This window comes from Scyliorhinus torazame, chromosome 7, assembly GCF_047496885.1.
Source record: "Scyliorhinus torazame isolate Kashiwa2021f chromosome 7, sScyTor2.1, whole genome shotgun sequence".
Classification (NCBI taxonomy): domain Eukaryota; kingdom Metazoa; phylum Chordata; class Chondrichthyes; order Carcharhiniformes; family Scyliorhinidae; genus Scyliorhinus; species Scyliorhinus torazame.
The window spans coordinates 95,700,868-95,718,331 of NC_092713.1; the positions used below are offsets into that span (position 1 = coordinate 95,700,868).

Here is a 17,464-nt window from a genome sequence, read left to right on the forward strand (position 1 = left end):
TAACCACTGTGCCACCTTGCCTTCCTTCCACTCTTTTCAGTTTTGGTGGTGACCTGGACCAGAGGCGTGAACCCTTCAAGAGATATTTTAAAATAAAAAATGAAATAAAAAAACACTCCCAGGACAGGTGCAATACGGGGTTAGATACAGAATTATGAGGGGCATAGATGGTTGGGGGGGGGATTGTGAAATTTATGAGGAGAATAGATAGAGTAGAGAGAAATAAACTTTTCCCCTTGGTGGAGGGACTAGGGGCATAGATTTAAGGTAAGGGTGCAGGAGGATCAGAGAGGATGTGAGGAAAAACCTTTTTACCAAGAGGTTGGTGGGAGTTTGGAGCTCGCTGCCTGAAAAGGATGTGGAGGCAGAGAGGTCCTTTCTGGGCATGAACCTGGTTATATTCGGCAGGGAGTGGGGAAGATCTCAAACTGAGATCTAACAGCCAGTATCGGATTTGCACCCGTGGTTAACGGCACCACTGGATCGTGGCCTACATCTTCCCATTAACTCTTTCTGAAGACACAATTGAAAGGTTAATGTATCACTTATGTGAATACTTGGCCTTAGCAATAGCAGCTGTCCCATTTTCCCTATAGGTGGCAATGATACAAAAGTGGCAGGATCTTGTGTTAAAGAATCATCATTCGTATGAACTATAGAAATGACTGGCACTGCCACTGGTCTGATGAAAGCCCACTGAGACACCTCTACGGGACAGAAATGCATTATAAGCTCTGGTAACTAGATCAGAAAGGTCTCAATACTGAATTTGAAGACTGTAGCCATTGTATTTGGTCGAATGCAGTGCGAAAGGAAATCAGTCAGGTCTCCCACTCCATACTTGGTAACTCCACTGGAAAGTAAGTGTGGGGGTGTGTACTATGAGGACTTAAGTGCGATGACCTTTTGGTTGAATATTGCTAATATTTTCTCCCTTGGACTAATGCAAAGTCAGACCACGTACTGGAGAGATGTTTTGTTCTCAGTAGAATCTTTGGCAATGGAGGGGAGAAATATAACCCTCCACCTTTTAGACAAGGCTTGTGGGTCTCAGAGAGCATGTTTCAACTTGTCAGCTTAAAATGATACAGTTTTTCGTGAACTGATACCCCAAATCCATTCTACAGATTAAAAAACTTCACCACCACTCTAAACATGCTTCATAATAAGATCTCCTGGGATCACAGAGTTTATGCAATCATATAGTGTAGTCTCTAGTATCTGATTAATTCACCACAATTTCCATACACTCTATTGGTATTGGGGGTTACTATGGAAACTGTAAGCACATATAATACTATATGCCCTTTCGCTCTCATGAATAACTTCATGATTGTCGTGTGAAAGAGGCAAAATATCATGAAATTCAATTATTATATTTTTATAATCTTATTAGCTTTCAGAATATTAACTTATGTCTGTGATTTTGTTTAGCTCATTCGCCTGTTTTATCTTGTGTATTCTATAATTACACATTTTCTAATCTTATAAAACCAATTCTATTTAGAAGAACAATCTGTGTATGAACAACTTAATTATGACTCTTGCCTTGGTAATCTTTGCTGATTCCTCTATAATCAAATATATAATTCAGCAGGGGTCACCATAACAATCAATCTATTGACAAAATAAATACAATTTTATCTTCTTTTGTTGCAGGGAGGGCATTAAAAGTCTGGCAAACTGATTGGATGCTATGTGCAAGATGATGCCATGTGCAAGATAATGTTGTGTGCTGTCAGTGGTTTAATTGGTCAGATTTGAGCCGTACAGATCACAAAGACTCAGGCTCAACCCTTGCTCTGTGCTAACTTACTTGATCTCAGTTAGAATAGAAATCTGGGTACAGTTTGTCATCCAACCACCAGGGACAGATTTTTTAAAAAAAATCATACTGGACTCCCGTTCCTGATCTTTATCTGGTTCCTGCAAAGCATGTGTGTACATGCATGTGTACCTGTGTGTGGATATGTGTGGACAGAATTGGGCTCATTTATGATAGTCCCAGAGATCATATTATGTGGCAGTATACAAAATCTGGGTTCCAGCATAAATAATAGCCACTTGGCTGAGACACCCAAAGGCAACTATCACCCTGAGAGTGCTCTACAGGAAGAGGGAGAAGATAGGCGAGTAACGTTTAGTGGATATTGGATTTTCCTGCAGTTTAGTATTATTATGGTGAATATTATTTCTAATCAATATCCTAATCTATCTGACCAATTTTCTGAGTGCATTTTAGAACATAACAGATGCTCCCATGATTTAGTGACTATCATGATTGCTCCTGCAATTTCCTGATGTGCTCCTGGAGGGCGGGTTTGGAGCTTGCATCGATTACACGGATCTAAAAATGACATCATCATTGGGTTAAGCAATTTTATTTCAATAATATAACAATCAGTTCCGACCCAAAAGGAGGGAATGGGAAACGTATTTAAAAACAGTTACCGGTAAATTTAAAATTGGCACACAGTCCGGCACATTGACTTTACTTTAAAAATAGGCACAATAGAACGTTCAATCGATAGATTTGTAGCTGCAGAACAATTGTATGAGCAACATTTATTGTGATTTACTTGTGGAATAAGAACAGGAATAAGTATTTCACAGAAAATAATTGAACATCTAAGCTTTAGACAGTGTGCAAACAGGAAAATCATAATTGGGCACGGTGAGCAGAACAGAAACATTATCAAATGATACTTAGGAATGGTCAACATACAGGATCAGAGGCAGCAAGGCCAGAGCAAGGAAAAAAAAACAGGAACAAATTCATGTAAATTGTTCATTACTCACCATCAAAAGTCAAATAAAACTTTCCTCTATCAAACCATACCAAGGAGGGCTGATCATTCTCTGCAGGGTTAGGAGGTGGAACGGGATGGGACAATTGAAGGCAAGGGAGAGAGAAGGACACAGTGTGAGTCACACGGCAAGTCCATCACTCGTTACAGAGGGGAAGGCCAGATGCAGAATCAAAGCACTGAACCATCACTATGCAAAGAGGAGAGAGTCTACAGTTTTACTGAATTGACAAGTTTGTCTTTGATTTCTTTGCGAGTATCTCACCTCAACTCTGATCATAGAGTAAGCCTAATACTAGTGTTTGACCAATTTGGTCAGTTTTGCAATAAAATGAGAAAATACTGGAAATACTCACTTAGGTGTGGCAGAGGGTCATCACCCTGAAACAGTGTTTTTCTCTCTCTCTAAGGGCCTGACCAACTGAGTATTTCCAGCATTTTCAGTGTTTATTTTGTATTTCCAGCTCCGCAGTATTTTGATTTGGTGGCCAGTTGTAACGGGCATCGCTACGGGAAACATGATAATCTGCATAAAAGTTTGCAAGAAGTTGATTGAAGGTGATGATCATGGTAGAAAAATAACAATTGTAATAATTTGGTTGATCAGTGAGAAAACCTGCACCAAGATTGTCTGAAACTGTTCATTTGTCTGAATGCCTTTGAACAGATTTCATCCAATCCTTTTGGAGGTAGTCAATTCAAAACATACTAAATAAGTTTTAAAAATTTCAGTCGCATATTTCTCCTGAACTTCTGCTGAAAATCTACACGTTTTGTAAAGTATTTTAGTTTTGTCACCTTTTCTATTATAATGACTTTAAGTCACTAAAATATGGAGAATATTAAGTTTCCATATTTTAATTTCAGCCTGCAATGACTGGAGAAAGTTAGGATGATCTTGGAAAAGCGCCACATAGCCTCGTATTTTCAACACAAAATAGACTAAATAATATGACTGTTACAATGCTGCTGCTGCTGCTTGTAGTTACACCTGCCAGGAGATCTGCTGTCATGGTGTGTCACGTTGGCCTGCTCACACCATCCTAACACATCCACTGTAGCTCGTCTGCAACCACTCTGTGCCATCCATCATCCAGCTACATCTAGGTTGGCCCCTCTTTCTGCTGCTCTCCACTTTGCCCTCTAGAAGAGATTGTTGAAGCTTTTCAGTTCTGATCAAATGGTTGAAACAATGACATTTTCTTTTCTGAATGTCACTTTTTAAACTTCTTTTTGCTCTTGCTATTTCAAGCATCTCGTCATTTGCTTATGGTCTGCATATGGAATCTTTAGCATACATCTTAACATCCACATTTCTTCCACAGATCCTTACTTATTGAACATGAGAACTAGGAACAGGAGTAGGCCATCTGGCCATTCGAACCTGCTCCGCCATTCAATGAGATCATGGCTGATCTTTTGTGGACTCAGCTCCACTTTCCGGCCGGAACACCATGACCCTTTATTCTTCAAAAAACTATCTATCTTTATCTTGAAAACATTTAATGAAGGAGCCTCAACTGCTTCACTGGGTAGGGAATTCCATAGATTCACAATCCTTTGGGTGAAGAGGTTCCTCCTTAGCTCAGTCCTAAATCTACTTCCCCTTATTTTGAGGCTATGCCCCCTAGTTCTGCTTCCACCCACCAGTGGAAACAACATGCCCACATCTATCCTATCTATTCCCTTCATAATTTTATATGTTTCTATAAGATCCACCCGCATCCTTCTAAATTCCAACGAGTACAGTCCCAGCCTACTCAACCTCTCCTCGTAATCCAACCCCCTCAGCTCTGGGATTAACCTAGTGAATCTCCTCTGCACACCCTCCTGTGCCAGTACGTCCTTTCTCAAGTAAGGAGACCAAAACTGAACACAATACTCCAGGTGTGGCCACACTAATACCTTATACAGTTGCAGCATAACCTCCCTAGTCTTAACCTCTATCCCCTCAGCAATGAAGGATAAAACTCGTTTTGCCTTCTTAATCGCCTGTTGCACCTGTAAACCAGCTTTTTTGCGATTCATGCACTAGCACACCCAGGTCTCTCTGCACAGCGGCATGTTTTAATATTTTATCATTTAAATAATAATCCCTTTTGCTGTTATTCCTACCAAAATGGATAACCTCACATTTGTCAACATTGTATTCCATCTGCCAGACCCTAGCCCATTCATTTAAACTATCCAAATCCCTCTGCAGACTTTCAGTATCCTCTGCACTTTTTGCTTTACCACTCATCTTAGTGTCATCTGCAAACTTGGACACATTGCCCTTGGTCCCCAACTCCAAATCATCTATGTAAATTGTGAACATTTGTGGGCCCAACACTGATCCCTGAGGGACACCACTAGCTACTGATTGCCAACCAGAGAAACACCCATTAATCCCTACTCTTTGCTTTCTGTTAATCTGTCCATGCTACTACTTTACCCTTAACGCCATGCATCATTATCTTATGCAGCAACCTTTTGTGTGGCACCTTGTCAAAAGGTCATTAATCATCAATCACATCCATTGGCTCCCCATTGTCTACCGCGCTGGTAATGTCCTCAAACAATTCCACTGAATTAGTGAGGCACGACGTGCCCTTTATGAACCCATGCTGCGTTGTCTAATGGGATAATTTCCATCCAGATGCCTCCCTATTTTTTCCTTGATGATAGATTCAACATGCCCACATCTACCATTCTACTGATACCCCAAATCCATTCTACAGATTAAAAAACTTCACCACCACTCTAAACATGCTTCATAATAAGATCTCCTGGGATCACAGAGTTTATGCAATCATATAGTGTAGTCTCTAGTATCTGATTAATTCACCACAATTTCCATACACTCTATTGGTTATGAAGTTAAGCTAACTGGCCTATAATTACCCGCTTTCTGCCTACCTCCTTTTTTAAACAGTGGTGTCACGTTTGCTAATTTCCAATCCGCTGGGACCACCACAGTCGAGTGAATCTTGGTTAATTATCACAAGTGCATTTGCAATTTCCCTAACCATCTCTTTTAATACCCTGGGATGCATTCCATCAGGGCCAGGAGACCTGTCTACCTTTAGCCCCATTAGCTTGCCAATCACTACCTCCTCAGTGATAACAATCGTCTAACGGTCCTCACCTATTTTCATCATTTCCATCAGTCACTGGCATGTTATTTGTGTCTTCCATTGTGACGACTGAACCAATAAACCTGTTCAGTTCCTCAGCCATTTATTCATCCCACTTTATTAAATCTCCCTTCTCATCCTCTAAAGGACCAATATTTACCTTAGACACTCTTTGTTGTTTTATATATTTGTAGACACTTTTACTATCTGTTTTTATATTCTGAGCAAATTTACTCTCATAATCTATCTTACTCCTCTTCTTTATAGCTTTTTTAGTAGCTTTCTGTTGCCCCCTAAAGATGTCCTAACCCTCTAGTCTCCCACTAACCTTTGCCACTTTGTATGTTTTTCCCTTTGTTATGGGCCAGGGTTTAGAGAACCCCAAACTGTATCTTGGAGTTCACCTGACCCACATCTTTTAATAGATTGTGGTCATAAGAACATAAGAACTAGGAGCAGGAGTAGGCCATATGGCCCCTCGAGCCTGCTCCACCATTCAATGAGATCATGGCTGATCTTTTGTGGACTCAGCTCCACTTTCCGGCCCGAACACCATAACCCTTAATCCCTTTATTCTTCAAAAAACTATCTATCTTTATCTTAAAAACATTTAATGAAAGAGCCTCTACTGCTTCACTGGGCAAGGAATTCCATAGATTCACAACCCTTTGGGTGAAGAAGTTCCTCCTAAACTCAGTCTTAAATCTACTTCCCCTTATTTTGAGGCTATGCCCCCTAGTTCATCTTTTACCCGCCAGTGGAAACAACCTGCCCGCATCTATCCTATCTATTCCCTTCATAATCTTATATGTTTCTATAAGATCCCCCCTCATCCTTCTAAACCTCACATTTGTCAACATTGTATTCCATCTGCCAGACCCTAGCCCATTCACTTAGCCTATCCAAATCCCTCTGCAGACTTCCAGTATCCTCTGCACTTTTTGCTTTACCACTTATCTTAGTGTCGTCTGCAAACTTGGACACATTGCCCTTGGTCCCCAACTCCAAATCATCTATGTAAATTTTGAACAGTTGTGGGCCCAACACTGATCCCTGAGGGACACCACTAGCTACTGATTGCCAACCAGAGAAACACCCATTAATCCCCACTCTTTGCTTTCTATTAATTAACCAATCCTCGATCCATGCTACTACTTTCCCCTTAATGCCATGCATCTTTATCTTATGCAACAACCTTTTGTGTGGCACTGTGTCAAAGGCTTTCTGGAAATCCAGATATACCACATCCATTGGCTCCCCGTTATCTACCGCACTGTTAATGTCCTCAAAAAATTCCACTAAATTAGTTAGGCACGACCTGCCCTTTATGAACCCATGCTGCGTCTGTCCAATGGGACAATTTCCATCCAGATGCCTCGCTATTTCTTCCTTGATGACAGATTCCAGCATCTTCCCTACTACCGAAGTTAAGCTCACTGGCCTATAATTACCCACTTTCTGCCTACCTCCTTTTTTAAACAGTGGTGTCACGTTTGCTAATTTCCAATCCGCCGGGACCACCCCAGAGTCTAGTGAATTTTGGTAAATTATCACTAGTGCATTTGCAATTTCCCTAGCCATCTCTTTTAGCACTCTGGGATGCATTCCATCAGGGCCAGGAGACTTGTCTACCTTTAGCCCCATTAGCTTGCCCATCACTACCTCCTTGGTGATATCAATCCTCTCAAGGTCATAGCCTCATTTCCATCAGTCACTGGCATGTTATTTGTGTCTTCCACTGTGAAGACCGACCCAAAAAACCTGTTCAGTTCCTCAGCCATTTCCTCATCTCCCATTATTAAATCTCCCTTCTCATCCTCTAAAGGACCAATATTTACCTTAGCCACTCTTTTTTGTTTTATGTATTTGTAGAAACTTTTACGATCTGTTTTAATATTGTGAGCAAGTTTACTCTCATAATCTATCTTCCTCTTCTTTATAGCTTTTTTAGTAGCTTTCTGTTGCCCCCTAAAGATTTCCCAGTCCTCTAGTCTCCCACTGATCTTTGCTACTTTGTATGTTTTTTCCTTCAATTTGATACTCTCCCTTATTTCCTTAGATATCCACGGTCGATTATCTCTCTTATTACCGTCCTTCCTTTTTGTTGGTATAAACCTTTGCTGGGCACTGTGAAAAATCACTTGGAAGGTTCTCCACTGTTCCTCAACTGTTTCACCATAAAGTCTTTGCTCCCAGTCTACCTTAGCTAGTTCTTCTCTCATCCCATTGTAATCTCCTTTGTTTAAGCACAAAACACTCGTGCTTGATTTTACCTTCTCACCCTCCATCTGTATTTTAAATTCCACCATATTGTGATCGCTCCTTCCGAGAGGATCCCTAACTATGAGATCCTGAATCAATCCTCTCTCATTACACAGGACCAGATCTAGGACCGCTTGTTCCCTCGTAGGTTCCATTACATACTGTTCGAGGAAACTATCGCGGATACATTCTATAAACTCCTCCTCAAGGCTGCCTTGACCGACCTGGTTAAACCAATCAACATGTAGATTTAAATCCCCCATGATAACTGCTGTACCATTTCTACATGCATCTGTTATTTCTTTGTTTATTGCCTGCCCCACCATAATGTTACTATTTGGTGGCCTATAGATTACTCCTATCAGTGACTTTTTCGCCTTACTATTCCTGATTTCCACCCAAATGGATTCAACCTTATCCTCCATAGCACCGATGTCATCCCTTACTGTTGCCCGGATGTCATCCTTCAATAACAGAGCTACACCACCTCCCTTACCATCCACTCTGTCCTTCCGAAAAGTTTGATACCCTCGGATATTTAACTCCCAGTCGTGACCATCCTTTAACCATGTTTCAGTAATGGCCACTAAATCATAGTCATTCACGATGATTTGCGCCATCAACTCATTTACCTTATTCCGAATACTACGAGCATTCAGGTAAAGTACACTTATGTTGGCTTTTTTACCTCTGTTCTTAATCTTAACACCTCGATCAGTAACCTCTCCTAAGTTATATTTCCTCTTAACCTTTCTCCTAATTTTCCTTGTCGTCGAACCCACATCTTCCTGTAACAACCTGCCGCGCCGCTTACCATTAATGTTTTCACTTCCCGTTTTATTTCTTTTAGTATTCCTGGTCCTATTCACTGAGCTCCCCTCAGTCACTGTACCTTGTACTGTCGCCCTTTTTGCTTTTTGACTATGGCTTCTCTGCCTTACACTTTCCCCCTTACTGCCTTTTATTTCTGTCCCTGTTTTACTACCTTCCAACTTCCTGCATTGGTTCCCATCCCCCTGCCACATTAGTTTAAACTCTCCCCAACAGCTCTAGCAAACACCCCCCCTCGGACATCGGTTCCAGTCCTGCCCAGGTGCAGACCGTCCGGTTTGTACTGGTCCCACCTCCCCCAGAATCGGTTCCAATGTCCCAGGAATTTGAATCCCTCCCTCTTGCACCATCTCTTGAGCCACGTATTCATCCTCTCTATCCTGACATTCCTACTCTGACTAGCACGTGGCACTGGTAGCAATCCTGAGATTACTACCTTTGAGGTCCTACTTTTTAGTTTAACTCCTAGCTCCCTAAATTCAGCTTGTAGGACCTCGTCCCGTTTTTTACCTATATCGTTGGTGCCTATGTGCACCACGACAGCTGGCTATTCACCCTCCCCCCCCCCCCCCAGAATGTCCTGCAGCCGCTCCGAGATATCCTTGACCCTTGCACCAGGGAGGCAACATACCATCCTGGAGTCTCGATTGCGTCCGCAGAACCGCCTGTCTATTCCCCTTACAATTGAGTCCCCTATCACTATCGCCCTGCCATTCTTCTTCCTGCCCAGCTGCGCAGCAGAGTCAGCCACGGTGCCATGAACCTGGCTGCTGCTGCCTTCCCCTGGTGAGCCATCTCCCTCAACAGTATCCAAAGCGGTATATCTGTTTTGCAGGGAGATGACCGCAGAGGACACCTGCACTGCCTTCCTACTCTTGCTCTGTCTTTTGGTCACCCATTTACTATCTCCCTCAGTACCTTTCACCTGCGGTATGACCAACTCGCTAAACGTGCTATACACGACGTCCTCAGCATCGCGGACGCTCCAAAGTGAGTCCATCCGCAGCTCCAGAGCCGTCAAGCGGTCTAACAGGAGTTGCAACTGGACACACTTCATGCACGTGAAGGAGCCAGAGACAGTGGACGTGTCCCTAAGCTCCCACATCGCACACGAGGAGCATGACACGGGTCTGAGATCTCCTGCCATGTCTTAAACCTTTGGTTAACTTCAACAATTTCAATTTCCCCAGAAAAAAATTAAATAAATAAATAAACAAAGAAGAAAAAAATAAATAAAATGTCATGGGGAGCACACGGGTCTACTTTAGAGGTGTGGTGCAACAGAGGGCTAAAGCACTTTTAAATTAAAACAATATTTATTGATGAAATCAGTTAACACTTTATAAACCCACGGTAAACTTCTTAACAACTATCAACACCAATCATCCCCACAGATTCAATATTCTATAAGTGATCCTTAATCATTCCTTGCAACATCCATAAGACAAATACCCTCTTCAACACAGACATCAGGTTTAAATTCTCTGCTGAGAGCAATTATCACTTTTAAATTAACAAGTGATTTGAAGACATTCCTTTCATGCAGAAAGAAATCAGAATTACATCTGGTTTTGCTGGATGCAGCTCCTAATCTGCAAAACAAAACTAAACACACTGTAGCTGCCTGCTCAAAAATGAAACTGAAAGACAGACAGCCCAGCTCCACCCACACTCTGACATCACTGCAGCTATTTGATAAACACCCATTTCTTAAAGGTACTCTCACATGAATATCTGTTGGGGGAGGTGACTCACCAGGGGAAGGCAGTAGTAGCCAGGCTCATGGCACCGTGGCTGGCTTTGCTGCACAGAAGGGCGGGAAAAAGACTGGCAGGGCTATAGTCATTGGGGATTCAATCGTAAGGGGAGTAGACAGGCGTTTGTGTGGTTGAAAACGAGTCCCCCGAATGGTATGTTGCCTCCCGGGTGCACGGGTCAGGGATGTCTCAGATCGGCTACAGGACATACTGAAGGGGGAGGGTGAACAGCCAGTTGTCGTGGTGCATACGATATAGGTAAAAAACGGGATGAAGTCCTACAATCAGAATTTAGGGCGTTAGGAGATAAATTAAAAAGTAGGACCTCAAAGGTAGTAATCTCAGGATTGCTACCAGTGCCACGAGACAGTCAGAGTAGAAATTCAAGAATCGTCAGAATGAATACGTGGCTTGAGAGATGGTGCAGGAAGGAGGGGTTCAGATTTTTGGGGCATTGGAACCGGTTCTGGGGGTGGTGGGACCTTTACAAATCGGCTGGTCTACACTTGGGCAGGACTGGAACCAATGTCCGAGGGGGTGCTTTTGCTAACACTGTTGGGGAGGTTTTAAACAAATGTGGCAGGGGGGTGGGAACCAGATGAGGAAGTTAGAGGTCAGTAAAGAGGCAGCAACTAAAGCCAGTAAGGTACTAGATAATAAACTCAATGTGACTAAGGGGAAGAGTAGACAGGGAAGAGATGATGAACGCAAAGGGACAGATGGTCTGAGGTGCATTTGTTTTAATGCGAGAAGTGTAGCAGGTAAGGCAGATGAACTTAGGGCTTGGATTAGTACCTGGGAATATGATGTTATTAGTATTACGGAGACTTGATTGAGGGAAGGGCAAGATTGGCAACTAAATATCCCAGGGTATAAATGCTTCAGGAGGGATAGAGAGGGAGGTAAAAGGGGTGGAGGAGTTGCATTATTGGTCAGAGATGATACCACAGCTGTAATTAAGGAGGGCACGATGGAGGATTCGAGCACTGAGGCAGTATGGGTAGAGCTAAGAAATACGAAGGGTGCAGTAACATTGTTGGGACTTTATTACAGGCCTCCCAAAAGCGAGCGTGAAATAGAGGTACAAATATGTAGACAGATTATAGAAAAATGTAGGAGCTATAGGGTGGTCGTGATGGGAGATTTTAACTTCCCCAACATTGAATGGGACTCATGTAGTGTTGGAGGCGTAGATGGAGCAGAATTTGTAAGGAGCATCCAGGAGAGTTTTTTAGAGCAGTATGTAAATAGTCCGACTCAGGAAGGGTCCATATTGGACCTGGTATTGGGGAATGATCCTGGCCAGGTGATTACTTTGGGAATAATGATTACAATTCTGTAAGTTTTAGAATACTCATGGACAAGGACAAGAGTGGCCCAAAAGAAAGAGTGCTAAATTGGGGAAAGGCCAAGTATAACAAAATTCGGCAGGAGCTAGGGAATGTGGATTGGGAGCAGCTCTTTCAGGGTAAATCCACATTTGAAATGTGGGAGTCTTTTAAGGAAAGGTTGATTAGAGTGCAGGATAGACATATCCCTGTGAAAATGAGGGATAGAAATGGCAAGATTAGGGAACCATGAATGACGGGTGGAACTCCTGCTAACGCATCCCCCGTAGCAACATCCACTCGTTCACATACGCAAGTCGTTGTTATGGAACAACCCTTCACCTCTGTTAATCAGGCTCTTCTTGATTTATCACTCCAACCTAAGGAGGAGGAAACGTTTCCGCCACCACCTCCCCCCACAAATTATCCCATTAGGAGTGTTATTAATCCCCACGCTGGTGATAATGATGACCCATTCATTGAGGTGTGGCAGGCTTTTAAACCCCATGAGCTATGTTTGATCATGGCCCAATGTCCCTCCTGCAAAGATGACCCAGAAGGGTTCACTGAGTTTTTGAGGAGAACTGCGACCAAGTACGGTGCTACCGCACGTGATCAATATTCTCTGATTTATTCATCCCTTCCCCCAGAATTAGGGGAAAGATGGAAAAATGAATTAGGACTTCATGGGGACACGAGGACGGCCTTCAGCGCCGCTCACCAAACGGAGGACGATCAGCGTACTTTAATGTTCCCTGCACTAAAACGGGCTCTCCGTAAACCCGTTGACATTGCCAAACTTCTTGAATGTACCCCCACTTCTAAGGAAGATGGTCCAGAATTTTTTGACCGCTTTTGTGGCGTTTACACTCTTTACTCCGGGGACATTGCTTTCAATGCAGGCACACAGTCTCCCCAATTTCAACCCCGTCAGCAGACACTCTTCACTACCTCAAACCCCTACTGACTAGCCCGATCAAACTTTCCGCTCCTCTCAACAGAGCACTCTGAAGAGCCCACCGCTACGATTTACATAGAGGGCGTGCCTATCCCCTTCCTGATTGACACCGGCACGACTCATTCTACATGGCTTTCCCCTCTCTGATAAGCATGTGGAACTTGCTGGTTTCATGGGGGAAGGTGCTGTTTATCCGCTTACGAAGCCGCTCTCTGTTCAATTTGAGGGCAGGGAATGTTGCATCCCTTTCACGGTTACCCGCGTCCTCAGTGTCAACCTGGCAGGACGTGATTTGCTGTGTCCCTTGCAGGTGGAAATTGTTTGCCTTGATAACGGCATTACAATATCAGCTATCTCTCAGGCCCGGCTTCGAAATGTTCCCCGTTTCACTACTCCACAGTGGTGGTCGATTGATTTTGATCCCTCACACTTTTCACCTCCCTTAGATATTCCCGATCCACATGTCACTCTTTGCTACAATCATACAGGATGCTCGCCTGATTTGGAGAGCATTTACCAAGACGCCCTCGGTTCTCTACAATCTGTTTCCTTTGTTGGCCTTGCTAAGGGAAAAGAAGGGTCTGCCTTTCTTGTTGATTTACCCCACGGCCTCTGGCGTCAGTCGGGACTTGTGTCACCCCACGTGACCCTTTCTGTCAATGAAGGCTACATGCCAAGTCCTTGGGATTTCTGGCAGCTGCACTACGAGGACAAGCTGATCCTTTATTTAATGGAAGTCAAACCCTACCCGCAGGCACTTTAGAATATTTTCAACGCCCATTTGTCCTCATTGGCACACTGCACCACCAACGTTCAGTCCAATCTACGATTTCTGAACTACCCACAGATTTATGGGCGGCCTCCAAACACGAAGTTGGTCTCACTGATGTCCCTCCCGTTGTTATTAAAGTTAAACCTGACATGCCCTTGCCCTCGATTTCACAGAACCCTTTGCGCCCCGAGGCTGAAGAAGGAGTCTCGGTCATGATTCAATCGTTCCTTCAACAGGGAATTGTGGTACCATGCCAATCGCCCTGTAACACCCCGATTCTTCCAGTTCCTAAGATAGGAAGACCATCCGAATGGCGTTTGGTCCAAGACCTCCGACGTATTAATCAGATAACCCTTACATCCTATTGTCCCAAACCCGGCGATAATCCTTAGTAATGTCCCACCGGAATCGACTGTTTTCACCCTTGTTGATTTACAACATGCCTTTTTTGCGATACCCCTCACCCCTGAATCACAGTATTTGTTTGCCTTTACATTTAAGGGCAACCAATACACTTGGACTAGGCTCCCACAGGGCTTCATTCATTCTACAACCCTTTTCTCACAGGCACTGCACTCCCAGTTAGCGACATTATCACCGCCTGGTGGCTCCGCAATCATCCAATATGTTGATGATTTACTCCTTGCCAGCCCTGATTTCATTGCTAACCAGTGTGACACCGTTTACCTGCTCATCCGTCTCCATTCATGGGGATATGTGATCCTGCCCGCTAAAGTTCATAAAGGCCAACGGCAGGTCAAGTTTTTGGGTTTCTAATAAGTGCTATGAATCGCTCCCTTACTCAGGAACGCATTACACCTCGACTGCAGACCCCATTTCCTACATCGCCCAAGCAGGTGCAAGCCTTTTTAGGATTGGTGAACTTTAGAACATAGAACATTACAGCGCAGTACAGGCCCTTCGGCCCTCGATGTTGCGCCGACCTGTGAAACCACTCTAAAGCCCATCTACACTATTCCCATATCGTCCATATGTCTATCCAATGACCATTTGAATGCCCTTAGTGTTGGCGGGTCCACTACTGTTGCAGGCAGGGCATTCCACGCCCTTACCACTCTCTGAGTAAAGAACCTACCTCTGACATCTGTCTTATATCTATCTCCCCTCAATTTAAAGCTATGTCCCCTTGTGCTAGACATCACCATCCGAGGAAAAAAGCTCTCACTGTCCACCCTATCCAATCCTCTGATCATCTTGTATGCCTCAATTAAGTCACCTCTTAACCTTCTTCTCTCTAACGAAAACAGCCTCAAGTCCCTCAGCCTTTCCTCATAAGTTCTTCCCTCCATACCAGGCAACATTCTGGTAAATCTCCTCTGCACCCTTTCCAATGCTTCCACATCCTTCCTATAATGCGGCGACCAGAATTGCACGCAATACTCCAAATGCGGCCGCACCAGAGTTTTGTACAACTGCAACATGACCTCATGGCTCCGAAACTCAATCCCTCTACCAATAAAAGTGAACACACCGTACACCTTCTTAACAACCCTCTCAACCTGGGTGGCAACATTCAGGGATCTATGTACATGGACACCAAGATCTCTCTGCTCATCCACACTGCCAAGAATCTTACCATTAGTCCAGTACTCTGTCTTCCTGTTATTCCTTCCAAAATTAATCAGCTCACACTTTTCTGCATTAAACTCCATTTGCCACCTCTCAGCCCAGCGCTGCAGCTTATCTATGTCCCTTTGTAACTTGTAACATCCTTCCGCACTGTCCACAACTCCACAACTTTAGTGTCATCTGCAAATTTACTCACCCATCCTTCTACACCCTCCTCCAGGTCATTTATAAAAATGACAAACAGCAGAGGCCCCAAAACAGATCCTTGTGGTACACCACTAATAACTGGACTCCAGTCTGAACATTTCCCATCAACCACAACCCTTTGTCTTCTTCCAGCTAGCCAATTTCTGATCCAAACTGCTAAATCACCCTGAATCCCATGCCTCCGTATTTTCTGTAGTTGCCTACCGTGGGGAACCTTATCAAACGCTTTACTGAAATCCATATACACCACATCAACTGCTTTACCCTCATCCACCTGTTTGGTCACCTTCTCAAAGAACTCAATAAGGTTTGTGAGGCACGACCTACCCTTCACAAAACCGTGTTGACTATCTCTAATCAAATTATTCCTTTCCAGATGATTATACATTTGCAGACAATGGATTCCGAATGTTACTGTCCATACTAAAGATTTACCTCCGTACTCCTCTCAAAATGCTCCTCTTAAGTTTGAACTTCCTGATTCAGCAAAACAATCTTTTGTTACTCTCAAAAACGCCCTGGCTACCGCCCTAGCACTAGGACGACCTATGAATGACAGACCCTTTCAGTTGTACGTTAATGTTCTTGATGAATGTGCCACTGGTGTTCTTACACAAGAACACGGTGACCGGCGACGCCCGGTCACCTACTAATCTACGAAATTAGATCCTGTAGCTTGCGGTCTACCTCCCTGCACCCAAATTCTTACGGCTGTCCATTTGTTAGCACAGGCAGCCTCTAATATGACCCTTCACCAGCCAGTACAAGTGCATACCTTGCACTCTAATGTGGCTCTCCTAACGTCTCAGCAAACCCAGCATCTGACACAAGCACGCTTGAGCCGCTATGAGGTTTCACTATTACAAAACCCCTACCTCGCTTTTCATTACTGTTCTACCTTAAATCCTGCTGTGTTCCTCGATCAGCCCCCCGGTTACCTTGCGGACCCGCCACACGATTGTTTGCTTCGGAATCACTTCCTTACCGCGCCTCGCCCGGATTTAATGGACTGGCCTATTGATAATCCAGATCTAATTTTTTATGTTGATGGCAGTTCCTCCATTTCTCTCACTGGCATCCCACAGTCGGGATATGCCGTGGTAACCGACACTGACGTGCAGGAAGCAGCAGCCTTCCAGACCCCTGTCTCTGCACAAAAAGCCGAGCTATTCGCCCTTACCCGAGCATGTATTTTGGCCACAGATAAATGTACTAATGTTTACACTGATTCTAGGTATGCCTTTGGCGTGATCCACGATATTGGCCGCCTTTGGCAACAGCGAAGCTTTCTCACATTTGCGGGAGCTCTCATTCAAAATGCTCTTTGGGTTAAAAATCTCCTCTATGCTATTCAGCTTCCCCATAAATTGGCAATTATTAAATGTGCAGCGTACACAAAGGGGGACACTCCTGTTCAATTAGGAAATGCCCATGCTGATTCAGCTGCTAAGGCTGCAGCTATATCAGCCTCTCTGATTGTTCCCAGTAGGGCTAATCAGGCTCTAAACCAGGTTCCTGCATTAGGGACGAAGGGCATGCCAGAGATAACTGAAGTTCAAAATCTACAGAGGGACGCCTCTGTTTCCGAGCGCACACTATGGAAGTCACTGGGGTGTTCACACTCCTTGACACGAGACCTCTGGCTTACTCCCGTTGGTCAAGTTTGTATTCCGAATTCTTTATTGCTGGTACTTATTGATTATTTGCATTCTTGTACCCATCTTGGCAAGGAGGGAATGGTACAGCTACTCCTAAAAACTTGGTGGCACCCAGATTTGAATACAGCAGCAAACGCGGCTGGACCGATGCGTCATTTGCATGAAACATAATAAGGGT

General features: G+C 43.9%; 1 protein-coding gene across 9 annotated transcripts in view; it reads right to left on the reverse strand.

Moving 5' to 3' along the window:
* sgip1a (SH3GL interacting endocytic adaptor 1a) overlaps window positions 1-17,464 on the reverse strand; it is a 396,400-nt gene that overhangs the window by 36,432 nt on the left and 342,504 nt on the right. For 6 of the 9 annotated variants that reach the window (XM_072511103.1, XM_072511108.1, XM_072511102.1 and 3 more), the window contains one exon: window positions 2,800-2,859. The exons of the other annotated variants lie outside the window; for them this stretch is intronic. In XM_072511103.1, the coding sequence (XP_072367204.1) occupies window positions 2,800-2,859 (60 nt within the window). The remainder of the gene's footprint in view (window positions 1-2,799; window positions 2,860-17,464) is intronic. 9 annotated transcript variants of the gene reach the window in all.